This window comes from Bos indicus x Bos taurus, chromosome 7 (assembly GCF_003369695.1).
Source record: "Bos indicus x Bos taurus breed Angus x Brahman F1 hybrid chromosome 7, Bos_hybrid_MaternalHap_v2.0, whole genome shotgun sequence".
NCBI lineage: Eukaryota > Metazoa > Chordata > Mammalia > Artiodactyla > Bovidae > Bos > Bos indicus x Bos taurus.
The window spans coordinates 109,853,649-109,867,228 of record NC_040082.1 but is presented as its reverse complement, the minus strand read 5'-3'; the positions used below and the strand labels follow the sequence as shown (position 1 = coordinate 109,867,228).

Genomic DNA, 13,580 nt, shown 5'->3' with positions numbered 1-13,580 from the left:
GAAGTAAGAGATCTTGAGTCAGGGTTTTTTTAATGGAAATAATGAATGAATGAGCAAAATTCACTTACCTGTCTTTTCTCCCACAAGGCAGAGATCAAGTTTCTCACTGATTGTATTTCCTAAATATGTCAAATCTCCCTTCTACTCTTACTGCCCTGCAATCTCTTCTCAGTTTATCATCTGACAAATGGACCACAAGAAAACCAGCTAACAGTAATTGTTTTAATCCACCCTCCACGGTACTGCTAGGACCTTTCCAGAACACAAATTGGCTAATGCTACTCCCATTGAACACCCTTTGTGGCTCTTTACCACCACCTACAGGATGAAATTCAAACTTTAGTACATGCTTCAAAGTTCAAAGATGCCCACTGTGTTCCAGACAACACACTAGGGCACTTTCAACTGAAAGATCCTCACCATGTTAATATATGTTAATTAATACAGCTCCTACTATATTAATACACCATGTTAATTAATACAGCTCCTATTAGTCATACAGTAAACAAGCTCTTAGTCCTTTAAAACCAGCTTTATAGACACCTCTGAAGACTTTATAGACCCACGTAGACAGACTTGCTCCCTTCATACCTGGTATATCTTTAGCACGTATTACACTAGATTATAATGACCCATGAACAACTTAAAGTCAGAAGACATGTCTCATAAATCTCTATTTCCAATCTAAACATGGGGTTGAAAAGAAGAAATTCTCAATGAGTACTGATCAGTATTTATGTATGTGTTAGTCACTCAGTCGTGTCTGACTCTTTGCGACCCCATGGACTATAGCACGCAAGGCTCTTCTGTCCGTGGGATTCTCCAGGCAAGGATACTGGAGTGGGTTGCCATTCTCTTCTCCAGGGGATCCTCCTGACCCAGGGATCAAACCCAGGTCTCTTGAGTTGCAGGCAGATTCTTCACCGTTTAGCTAACAGGGAAGCCCACTGATCAGTATAGTACTAGTAATGCTGATCAGTATAGTAGGAAAAGTAGATTAATGAAAATTGATTAATCAAAAGGGACCAAGTACACACAGTTCTCCCACTCATCAGGTCTATTCAAAGGCACCACTAGGAGGCATCATGTTAATGGAGAGAGGAGAAAGTTACTTCCCATATAAAGCTCAGAGTGTGAGCACATACCCCTCACATCTTCATCACTATGAATATTAAAAGGAAAGCAAGTCCTACGATTTTGCAGATTTCTTCTGCCTGAATTTGATCACAGCAGCATCCCTTTTCAATGTCTTTCAAGGACCATACTTTCAAGAATTACACAAAGCTTGGGGAAAAAAGTTACTAGCAGGATTGCCATGAAGGGGAGATACCAAAATCACCAGGGCTACAGGGATGAGAGTCAAAAGTCTTTAATTAATGAATTAATGAAGCAGGCTCTGAGATCCCACAGCTTAAACTCACTTTACTGGTAAGCCTGAAAAGTATCTGGCAGTAAGAGCTCTTGGGATCACTTAACAGTCATGTTGGTATAGTGAACAAAGTTTTTCATGACAGGCCCAAAATAATTCAGTAGTTTTTGAACAGATTCAAGTTATTTGAAGTGTGCAGTTCAAAGAAAGTGAGAAAATGGACATCTCCGTACTCATTTGATTTAAAATGTTAATGTTCCTAAAGTAACTGTAGAAACTGGTCTTCAGTCACCTTGTAATCCCAGAGATCTTTCTTCATATCTAGCAAAATTCTTCTGTTATAGATGTAAAATTATATATTAACAATTATTTAGAAAATGCCTGCTTTAAAAACTGGACATCTCAGCAAACATTTTATCTAAATTGTGCTGTATTTTTAAAGGATTTTTTTCCCAGCATCTACATAAAAATTTACATTTATTTATTAAAGAAGTAGTTTCTAAAAAGTAAATAGACGTAATGCTCTGAAGAGTTGAGAAATCAGACATTTTAAAAGTTTATATATACAACAAAATATACATGTAACAATTAAAACATTTAATTAATTAGTATAACCCCACCAATACAATGTTTGCTACTGTATTTAAAAGCATTTATTCAAAATACGTCAAGCTCATTCCAAAGGATGAAAGACACATGAGCCCATTTCTTATGCTATGAGGTATATGGTAACAACAACAAAAAACCTAAATGCAAAAGGACCATCAGTTGCCTAAATATAAAACTGATCTTTGGCAAAGATGTGTTACACAGGATAACACAGCAATAAGGAGATCCTTAATTTCACACCATCTTCTCACATCATGGGCCCTGTTCACTCTTCCCTTTCAAAGAGTTACAACTCTGTTCCAGAGAACTCAGAATTTTAAACAGGTGGTCTGCTGATTAACGTGTATCTCCTCAAACCTCAGTACTACAGCTATACAAATTACACTTTAAAAATATTTGAAACAGATAATTGAATTTATTGGTTGGCTATGAGTAGGAAAATACATCAGTAAAGAAAAGAGACCCTGTATATAAATATAATACTAGCTAGTTACAATGAAGGTTCCACTGAAAAGAACAGTAAAAGCCCTTGTTACCATCAGTCCATAGGTCATATTCAGTTTCCCATTACCCTTATTAAAGAGCTGCCTAGGCAAATGGGACATTCCTTGAGTTTAGTGCAGATAACGTGCTGGGTTTTGTTACATGAATAGTAAACAAAAGTTAGTCCAGTGCATTACATAATATAATGTACTGTGAATAAAGACTAGATACTCTATTTTAGACACTATTTCAATAGAATGGTTACTAAAATTTATGTAACCGAAGAGAGCAAAGTGAACATCTTAAAACACTGTTTACAAGTGGGGGATAAACAATTGCTATAAAGGTTCTTTGAATTCTCTGCAGCATCTCTGCTGGGTATTCTTATTGTTTCATTAAAAGAACAAATCTGCTGTAAATTGTTGTTTTGCCCAGGATGGTTCTTGTACTTATATAGCATAACCCCCAAACCTTAAAAGTTACTATGGAAATTCTGTAAGTTTAAGTAGTAAAAAGTGGAATACAAAAACTTAAAACTTATTATTGAAAACCTGACATCTTAGAAGAGCTTTGAAATTTTAATTTCAACATTTAGAAGTGCATTCCACCCAATTTAATCATGTCCTTAGGTTTCAAAGTGCTAACTCAAGTTTTCCTGGTTGTCACTAAATCAAGTAAAATAGAAAACACGTCTTGGAGTTGTTCCCTGCTTATCTTCTAGGACTGTTAAGTTGCAATCAACAATTTATTTCTACAACTTAAAATTATGCCGTAAGTTAATTTTCATGAACATTATTTAAGTTCATAAAGCATAAATAATCAGCCACTAATACAGTAAACTGTATGTCAAGAGATTTTACAAGGAATTGAGCACCTCTGAATTTCTGATCATTAAAAAGAAAATATACCCCAAATTTTCTGCAAAATATTCATAAGATGGATTTATCCTGTAAGAACACTGAAATTACATTATGGCAACACCACATTAAATATGTTTGTTACAGAATTTTTGAAGAAAACCTATACTGTGAAAACTTACTAGTTTTTCTTTTTTTGTTTTTTACTGCATTTTAGGGAGTACGGATTACTGGAAATTATCCAGAACACAGAAAATATTTAAAACACAAACCTTGCTTAACCAAAGTTTCAGTCTATTTTGGTGTGATCATTTATTCACTATAGACTGAAATTATTTTTTCTCTTTTGAAGCTTATGGTTGTAAATCTATAATCCTGGTTCAATTTATCACTATCTAATAAGGTGGAGAAGCTGTTCAAACTGACCCACAGAATGCAGTATGCCTAGAAGAGGCAAGAACAAATATTTTCAAGACATAACCAGCCATTATATCTTAGTATGCTGGTTCCAAATTAAAATATTTTGTAGACAATAACAAATACAGATGAAAATATTTTGTGTAAAGCTCAAACCTTTAGCATCTAACAAGTGCACTCTAGTTCCAGCATCTATGAAAAGAATACATCCTCCATTAAAAACAGAGTAAGTGCTTCTCCCCTTCTTCCATAAAGCTCAAGCAGTTTCCTTCATCTCCTCAGTCCAGCCAGCTCCAGCTTGCCTTTGCTGGAAACTGTCATGATGCACACTACCAACACAGTGTTTAGGAAAAATGAGTAAACACACCTTTTATTCACACTTTACAAAAACCCAAAAAGAAACCCTAAAGAAAGCTATGCATTGGTTCTATATCAATAATACCAGCTTTCCAATGTACTGATTATAAACCAGATGTGTTTGGTGTCAGCACAACTTAAAACGAAAGGCAAAAAATAAAAAACTATCACAACAAAATCTTTAAAAAAAAAAAAAAGAAAGAAAAAGCAAACCTCAAAGGAAAAACCAGGTCCCAGACAAAGATTCAAGATCAAAACCTTTTGTAGAATTTTTTTTAAAGGAAAAAAAAAAAGAATCTTTTACTTAAACAGTATGTAATTTTATTTTCTCTTAGAATAAGCACATTTAAGTGCTAAACATTTTTCATAAAATTTTAAGTCATTATCCAAAATGACTCATTCTCTGTATAAAAACTGTTATTAACATTCAACAATTTCTCTTCTTAATGCTCACTGGATACATGGTGTCCTTTTGCTTCCCTGCCTGCAGCTGAAACAAAAGCAGTTAGACCAAGTTCCCTCTGAATTCATTTGTTTTTTTGAGAGAATGAATGAATGAGAACAGAACATATAGGAGTTAACTTTGCAAAGTTAAAGCTGGCTTTAATCTCTATTCTACTAATGGCACTACAGGCAAAATACAAGGTATAATATCTTTTATCTTGGTTGACATATTAAAATGACTTGGTCACTTTAAAAATGATCTGAAGTATTGTCTTAGGGACCTGTTTTGAAAATACATCTCATTTATTTTATACTGCTTCATAAACGGAAAATTACTTTTTTTCTTTTTTAAAAAAGGGAATGATTTTTTAAAAACATGGAAACTAAGGAATACATGGAAAACAAAAAGAATTCACATGATAGTAGTACTCTGGGTGACGAACAGCACTGTGCAATGACGCCAAGAAGCAGTGCTTGGGTCTGGCAAACAAAGACCCAGGGCTCCCCACCCTATGAACACGTTCCAAAATGTGATATTCAATGCTTCACAATGGAAAAAACCCACAGCTCATACAAAAGGATTTTCATAAAACTCTCACAAATGTTAAACAGTATTTAAAAAATACAAAAGAGGATGCACAGATTTTCTCTGCATGCACAGGCAGTGCTTGGTGGGAACAAATTCAGGCAGGCACAGTGGAGATAGGACAAGAAGTGTCTCAAAAAGGAGTTAAGAAGCTGTACCTAAGCAGCCATAATTTTTTAACTTAAAAAAGTTAAGGATTTAAAAACATCAGAATGTACATACATCAACCATTACACATTCAGTCCATAAATGCCTTCAGATCATTCACTACTCAGATTATCTGTCCTGGTAAATAGTTTTTTGCAAAAATCCAGGAATTCATCGGTAAGTTGTCTCTAGTCCAAGCAAATGTCCTAAACTTTAAACAGAGTTAAATTTAAAGAGCAATGTTCTCAATTTAAAAACAAAGTAGTACAAAAGGGCTAACAAAACCCTAACAGTGCAAATCATCAGCAGAGAAAGTCTGTTGCAACTTCTTTTACAAGCTTTATAACACATGAAACAGGTAAAAAAAACCTTAGCCTTAGATTACAATACAATCATTTCCAAATCTGATTTTTTTAGTACAAAATTTCATAAATCAGGTCTTCTGTGGATCATATACAATCATAAAGGCTAAATTCAAATTCTGTATTTTACAAACAAGTCTGAAAAAGGAGGGAGTAAAGTATGGAAGAATGATCTCTGGATGTTATTACTGGCCTCAAAAAAGTAGTGCTACAGATTTCTGTGCAAAGAGAATATGCTGTTCAGTTTCCTATTTCAAGGCATGAAAATATTATATTGGATAGAAGAAACAGGAAAATTATTTGCAACAAATTAAAGATAGGTGCAAACACACCAATCCCTGTCTAACAGTATATAAAGCATACTGGGCTCAGAATTTGTTTGCTAGCACCTGGCTTTCATACTATATCCTTATCAAATGATCAGACTGAAAACTCAAATCATCATTAAGAAAAAACAAACAAATAAACAAATCTAAGTGGCCATACCTCACTCCCCTATATTCAGAATTTTTACAAGTTTACGAGTAAAACTGAGGTCATCCTCTGAAGGTACTTGACTACCTCCTGCCAGGAAGGTGAATGCCATTAACCTGGGGCAGGAAAGGCAGTAAGAGCTCCAGTTGTGCAAAAAGTGAGAAGTGGTCAGAGGGGATGAGTGGGTGTGGGCAGCCGCTGATATTGTTCTCAACTAGCCAATGGTGGTCCAGAGGTCCCAGGATGCCTAAAGTGTTCAGCTGAGGTTTAGAATAGAAGATGTAGTCAATTATACCCTGAAAAACAGAAGGCAAAAAGAAAAATAAGAAAATGACACATAAAATGACACTGAACTACTGAGAACTTTCAAGACATATCCCCAGTCATGTTTGGTAAACAAAGAAACTTACTGGCCTGTAGAAAATGGCAGTTATTACACAGATCAAATAGCATCCCCAAATTGAGAATGAAGAAACCTTAGGGATGGTAATCATTCTTCCTCTTATATAGATCGTTTCAAAATCTTTAACGAGACCTAAAGAATCCTTCATGATATGGCCTCTGCTTCTTTTTCCTAACTTAATTTGTGACACTTTTCCTTGCTCACTATTCCACTGCCACATTAGCCCTTTTTGGGGAAGCAGGGTGTGAACTGAGGTACAATTCCTTTAGGTGATAAGCTCCATCCTCCTCCAGGGCCTCCGCACATGTCTGGAACACTTTCTTCTACTTGTCACCTGGCTAAATCCTTCTTAACCTTCAAGTGCCAAGTTTAATTACTTTCCCAAGGCCTTCTGGAATCCTACCCTCATCCACTTAAAGCTACCAGCTGATTTTTTCCCTCGCTAATGCATACCCTAAAGTGCAACTATATACTCATTTGTGTGGCTGAGATCTACGTTCCCACCAGACCATGATGTCACAAAGGCCAAGCACATCTCTGCCTTTCACACCTTCAACAGCATGCAGGCACAGCATCCGGCACACAGCTAGGATACTCTTAGTTTGCTCCTCTCTGTCCAGTAACTGTAACAGTCTGTCCTTTACATGCTCTTGGCCAAAGTATTTAAGCACATTCTAAATTCTTCCCAACTTTCTACCAGTAACAGCAGTCAGAAGGGAAACACCTCTAATCTCTCCCACCTTTTGGTTATCATCCTCTCCTCTCCTGCCATCAACCTCCTTGAAACGAAAATCTGTAGCTGGTTTTCTCTCTCATTGCTCAGTTACTCTTCAACTCATTATATTCTAGTTTCTCTGACCATCTCTACAGACAACTCTGAGCAAATCTTTCTGAAGCTTAACACTCACTCCTCTTTCCCTAGAAAGGCTTTCTTTCCTTGGCATTTAAGTTCCTTATACTGTCATGGTTTTCCACCTCTTTGGTTACTAACATCATTTACATGTTAGTTTTGTCCAGTCTACTCTAGTCTCTCTTTAACTATACATACTCATCTCTTCCCAGTGTTAAATCATTATCTACAGTTCTGTAGATCCTCAAAAGTCAAATAAAAATTTTTTTTAGTTTTCAACAGTTTCTCAAAGGAGTCTAAATAACCCTCCCCTCTAAAATTAAGCAACAGTTAACACAAGTATTTACACTATTCTAATAAGACAATTTATTGTCTTATTAGACAATAAGGAAGGGGAAGGAGAGGGTGGGATGAATTGAGAAAGTAGCATTGATAAAAAAAAAAAAAAAAAGACAATCTAACCTGAATGATTATTTTTTCAGCAGGTTAGAAATGGAAAACTAGGATTTAAGAGAGCAAAAATGCAAAAGATAGCAAAAAAGGACAGTTGAACACAAGTCCTAAACAACCACAGATAATAAAAATGAGGAGAATTACTAAGGAAAAAAACCCCATATTGTAATAATCCATTAATTGTATAAGAAGGCATATAAACAATATGTGTAGTAAAAAATTTACAACAGCTAATAGTAAACTACATTTTGGTTCTCAAATAGTACTGTTTCAGTTATAATGAAATAAAAGAAATGGAACATCAAACTAACATCAAATAAAATACAATGGTCCTGCATATCCAGCTGTTAGTAATGAGCCCATTAAAAAAAAAAAAAAAAGCCCTAAAGAGATGACAGGTAACTCAGGATTTAATATCATTATTTCATCTGATTTCTAACCCTGGAAATGATTCTAATAATATCTATAAAGTAGAGGTAGAATTCTAATCACATGGAATTCTACGTAAGAATACTGCTGTCAGCTAATTCGAGATGGCTTAATTCCATTCTGAGTGTTAACATTTAAAGCCATCACAAAATTATAAAATGCTCTTGAAAAAAAAAAATGGAGTTTTAAATGTTTATTCATCTCAAGACTCACCTTAAAATCAAATGTGTAATTGGTGTAAGGCATCAGGCCACTCTCATAGGCACTCTTTAACTTGAAGCCATGAGTGATCCTTCCATTGGTTGTCCCATTTTTCCCATTACAGCTGAAGTTTGTAAGACTTTCATTGTATCTCAGTTCCTTAAAGTCTTTATGATTTGTTTCTACTCCACCAGTGCTCAAATATTCTACAACACCTATAAAGAATATAAATGTACTTTCTGCATTGTTAAGTATAATATACAATGTGCAATACATAACTAAACAGACAATTCAATAGTAAAGTTTTAAATCACACGTATTCTCACTTTTTAAAATGTTTCACTATTTTCCACCTTTGCCAAAACTTGTATAAACACATTTTTCCATGGTTTTAATTATAGTGAATATTTTACACTTTACTGTACCATATGAACTTATATCATCTCAATTATTTTTTTTAATAATTGTGTAATACAACAGGGCTGACATATAGTATTTGTTAAACCAGTTTCCTATTTCTTAAAAAAAATTCATGTTATTCCTATTTTTTAAAAAAAATTAACACCACAATCAACATCTTGGTATGTAGGCTTCTGTTCAGGGTTAGTATGAAATACCAAGATTAGGCTTCATGGTGCTTATGAATACATGAATTATGAAAGAATGACAGAGCCATCTCACCATCTCTGGACACTATTTTTCCAGTGTGCTAAGCATAAGAGGGGGCTTGCCTGGTGGCTCAGATGGTAAAAAATCCACCTGCACTGCGGGAGACCTGAGTTCAATCCCTAGGTTGGGAAGATGCCTTGGAGGAGTGTGTGGCAACCCACTCCAGTATTCTTGCCTGGAGAATCCCATGGACAGAGGAGCCTGGAAAGATACAGTCCATGGGATCGCAGAGTCGGAATGACAGAAGTGACTTAGCACACACACAGGCATAAGGTGGGCTCTGCAAATATTTAACTTTCATTTAATCACTTAGCAAAACTAGACATTTTCCCATGTGTTTTGTTATTGCAATGCAACACAGAAATGAGTCTTAAGATCTGTATCATGTGACAAGAGTCTCTCTTTGCCCCTCACATATTTTGTAGCTAAAGAGGATGAAAAGCAAAGAATTTTCCAGTAATCCCCAGATGGCTTTGATGAGATGGACTAAAGAATTGTGGATGTTTGGCACCTTTATTTCCCCGAAAACAGATTTTTAACATAAATTTAATTTCATTATCTTTTCTTTCATCTGTTGTGATAGCAGCAATATGTCACTGAATTTAACTACTCCAAGTGTATATGTGTGTGAATGCATGCATTTATGCATGCAAGTAAGTTCAAGGAAAAGTTCTCTTGAGTATCCAAGAAAGTATGGTTGTTACTCACTGTACTATCCATGGAAAAGTTTAAGAATAAGGCTTTGTGTATTCTTCCATTCTGTGACTAAATATCAACATTCTTGATCCTTTTTTGTTAAAACCACTGTCTGACCTCTGTAAATAGAAAAATCTCAAATTCCACCTGAGGAGCACAATGTTTCTAATCAAGTCTACCAAAATTTGAGATTGTGTGATATATGGTCAAATTTAAACTGGACTTTATTACCACATGCTGGAATCCCAGAGTCTGTCTTAATAACCTTTTCAGAGTCTGCAATACATATAACATGAGGATAATAAAATATGCCCATGTGTTTTCTGAAGATGATTAACATCCTTCCTCTGGAGGTACCAGAGGATAATACCATTACCATTTACTATTTCATTTTATAATGAAGTGGTAATAATACCATTTCATTTTCAAAATGGTCTCCCTACTCCACAAAAAAAAAATTTTTTTTAACCTGATTGATAGCGGCCACTATAAACTGAATTTTCATTTTGACTAGATTTGGAATTATCAGAAACAACACATTACAAAAGCATTTTAAGTCAGCAAGTGTTCTATGTAAAATAGCATTGTTTTGTTTACCAGAGTCCGGCAAAGAATTAAGATCTGCACATAACACTAGTGGAATAGTTCCAAATTCTCCTAATACACTGGACTGGAGACTTCTCGAGGCTTTATCAATAATATTCTTCACTTCTGAGAGGAACATCATCGTTTGAACCAACTTCACATCAGAGTATTCAGGGTCCCAATGCATATGAGCATTAGCCACAAGAATAAGCTGCTTTTCTGTTCCAAGATGTGGCTTTCCAGCTATATTAGATAAAAAGAAAAGAAACAAAGCCCATATATTGTCACATGCTCTGAAAGCAAGTAATATCTCAGAGTCCTGGGAATAAAAAAAGAACGCTAAAATCTGGTTGAAAATCTCCCATCTGAAAACTGATCTACCCTCTGTAACAAACCTGAGAAACAGACATCTGGCCTCTGAGATGAGTACTTCCAGCACAGGGTATTCACTCTTTGAACAAAGAGAGCCCATTCTATTTGGGACAGCTTGGTTTTTAAATAGTTCCAGCTCCTTAAAACTTCTGATCTTCTAGATATCCTAAACTGAGCATCACAAAATTAAACGGACATCCTTTTTCTTAAAAAACATTTAAAACAGTCACTAAGTTCCATCTTTCATCTTTTCTATCCCTCAGATTAAATATCCCCATTTCCAACTGCTCCTCAAGTGATGGAAGTCTCAGTTCTTAGCATGATGATCACTCTCTAAATATACATTTAATTTGAAATAAGTGGTCCATTTCTCCAAGACTTAAGACCTTTAAAATAATGACTAAAAGCAGGTCAGGAAGAGAAGTCAACACAGAAATATCCCTGTTTCCAAGAAATTGTATTAAGTGTACAGAATTCTTCTCTCTGAGCAGTTATTTTAACTAATTATTTACTTCAGCATTTTATGTGAAAAATTCTCAAGCAGAAAAAAACCTTGTTTTATGCCTTTTAAGATTTGAAATATTTTTCTAGGCAATGCTTCCTCTTCTTGAGCTTTGTGGTAGAGAAAAATGGATATGAGATTTTAGAAAAGATTTAAATTCTGAATTTCTTCAGGCATTAGACAAGAGTATTAATATGAAACATTTTCTGTCTTTTATTCCATTTTGGAAGCCAAATTTTACAGGAAGTGGAAAGGTCACTCACATGATATTTCAATCAATTCCTTTCGAAGCTCTAGCAGTACGGCAACTCCTATGTTATCTTTTGTCATGACTCTGTTCAGCATGGCTTCAGACCCTTCTGAATTTGCCATGGCTAGTTGATTAAATTCAACAGTGTGTTTCTGAACCAAAGTAAATCTAAAACAAAACACACACAAATATAAAATTGGGAATACCAAGACATTCGTTTTGTGGTAAATGCAATTTCCCCCCAACTTCCTTAACAGATATGATGACATGTAAATTACATTATAGAAAATCCTCCACACTTAGCACTAAGCTTCCCATGTCCATTTCAGTTGCTCTCAGTCTGCCACAGATACAAATAACATCTTGAAAAACTTTTACAACTTAAGATAATGCAGTCATTTTCTATTTAGGTTTCATGTTGGAATATTTCCTCTTACAATTTTAAAATAATTTTTTTCCAAAGTATGGGCTTAAGAATCTCTCTACCATCCCAGAGGGAATGCAATTACAAAGTGTTTCAATTAACAACTGGAGTTAAACCCTAGAAGACACCTGAAAAAATAGCAGAACTTTCAACATGTCTTCCAAAAACATTTTTTCTGATGAATCAAAACAAAACCCTTTAAATCACAGTACTGTTTTCTTGAGAAATAATATGGTGCCTCATTCTCTTAGTTGCCAACTAATTTCCATTCCCTTGACCCTCATCCTGCAAATACAGAGAATATTTTCTTTTTAAGAGTAAGATGACTGGGGAATTCCCTGGTGGTCCAGTAGTTAGGACTCTGACTTCTACTGCAGGGGAACAGGTTCAATCACTGGTCAGGGAACTAAGATCCCCACATGGCATGGACGCCCCCACCCCCCAAAAAAAAAGAAGAAAGAAAGAAGATGACTTACTTTTCTGTTTTAAAGAATATTGCACAGCCATCAACATGTTTTCTTTCTTGTTCTGACATTGTCCTAGCTCTAGATTTAGGACTAAAGAATCCATTGTAGCCACGTTCTTTCAGTTCTACCAGAAAAAAACTGTAATACTGTTCTGTTTCAACTTCCTGAAAAATTGTAAACAGCAGTTATTTCATAAGACAAAATCCAGTCATATGCACTATCTTTATATGTACAGTTTGAGATCTTAAAATAAATTCAAAGGACTGATCTGAAGAATGAAGAATTACATCTTTTCAATGTAATTTATCTGAAATCAATCATAACACCTACTTGTCATTTTACAGGTACCAGTTGATAAAGTACCTCTTTGCTGTTTAGGAGTAAAGAATGGAAAGCCATATACCCCTATGCATATGTATTTTCTTATATTTTAAAACTGGGCTAAACAAAAATCAGAGCAGTAGAAGGAACTCCACAGATCAAGTTTCAGACCACAAAGAGAAAGTCACTTGCCGAAGGTCACGTGTTATTATGAGGGTTGGACTGAGAACCCAGTTACTGTCTACCAGATTCAATGTTCTTTCCACTTGGCCCTAATTATTCAATTACCACTGGTGGTAAAGCAAAATTATACCTTGACAGTGCCACAGTTTCAGTAACATTGCCACCCAATTAAAAATAGTGTGGAGGGACATAAGGGAGGAGCAGGTAAACATTTAGCTGTAATAGCAAACACCAAAACACCCAGCTTAACCCGTTTGCTTAACTTGGCAGCACAGTGCTAAAAGCACAGGATGCAGTGAATGTTCCCGGAATTCAGTCAATACAGGAAAAGTCTGTATTTTAAGAACCGCTAAAGCCAATGCATACTCAAGCTATTCCTTGCTTGATCAAGGGGCATTTCTGCAATTTAAACAAGTATTCTTCTGATGACTTACCTGAAGACTTATGATATCAGCATTGCAACTCAAGATTTCTTGAATAATGGCCTTTTTCCTGTAGTCCCAATTTAGTGCCCATGATGGACAGTAGCCATATAACTGCCGGGTCGCATATTTATCACAAAGAACATTATAGCACATGACAGAAAATAAGGCTGTAGGAAAGATAACTTTACTTATTCACACACGTGGCAGAAAAAAAAAATTAATTTTGTTTCACTTAAAACTAAGTT

The 13,580-nt window shown here is 35.2% G+C and overlaps 1 protein-coding gene across 2 annotated transcripts in view; it reads right to left on the bottom strand.

Annotated features, from left to right (window-relative positions):
* Nucleotides 1–1,355: 1,355 nt before the first annotated feature.
* Nucleotides 1,356–13,580, bottom strand: part of CNOT6 (CCR4-NOT transcription complex subunit 6) — an 84,447-nt gene continuing 72,222 nt past the window's right edge. The window contains exons 7-12 of one of the 2 annotated variants that reach the window (XM_027548485.1): nt 13,345–13,502; nt 12,416–12,570; nt 11,529–11,683; nt 10,404–10,634; nt 8,454–8,656; nt 1,356–6,401 (exon numbers count right to left, since the gene is read on the bottom strand). In XM_027548485.1, coding sequence (XP_027404286.1) covers nt 6,189–6,401; nt 8,454–8,656; nt 10,404–10,634; nt 11,529–11,683; nt 12,416–12,570; nt 13,345–13,502 — 1,115 coding nt within the window. In that variant the 3' untranslated portion in view covers nt 1,356–6,188. The remainder of the gene's footprint in view (nt 6,402–8,453; nt 8,657–10,403; nt 10,635–11,528; nt 11,684–12,415; nt 12,571–13,344; nt 13,503–13,580) is intronic. The other variant, XM_027548486.1, reaches the window with a different exon arrangement.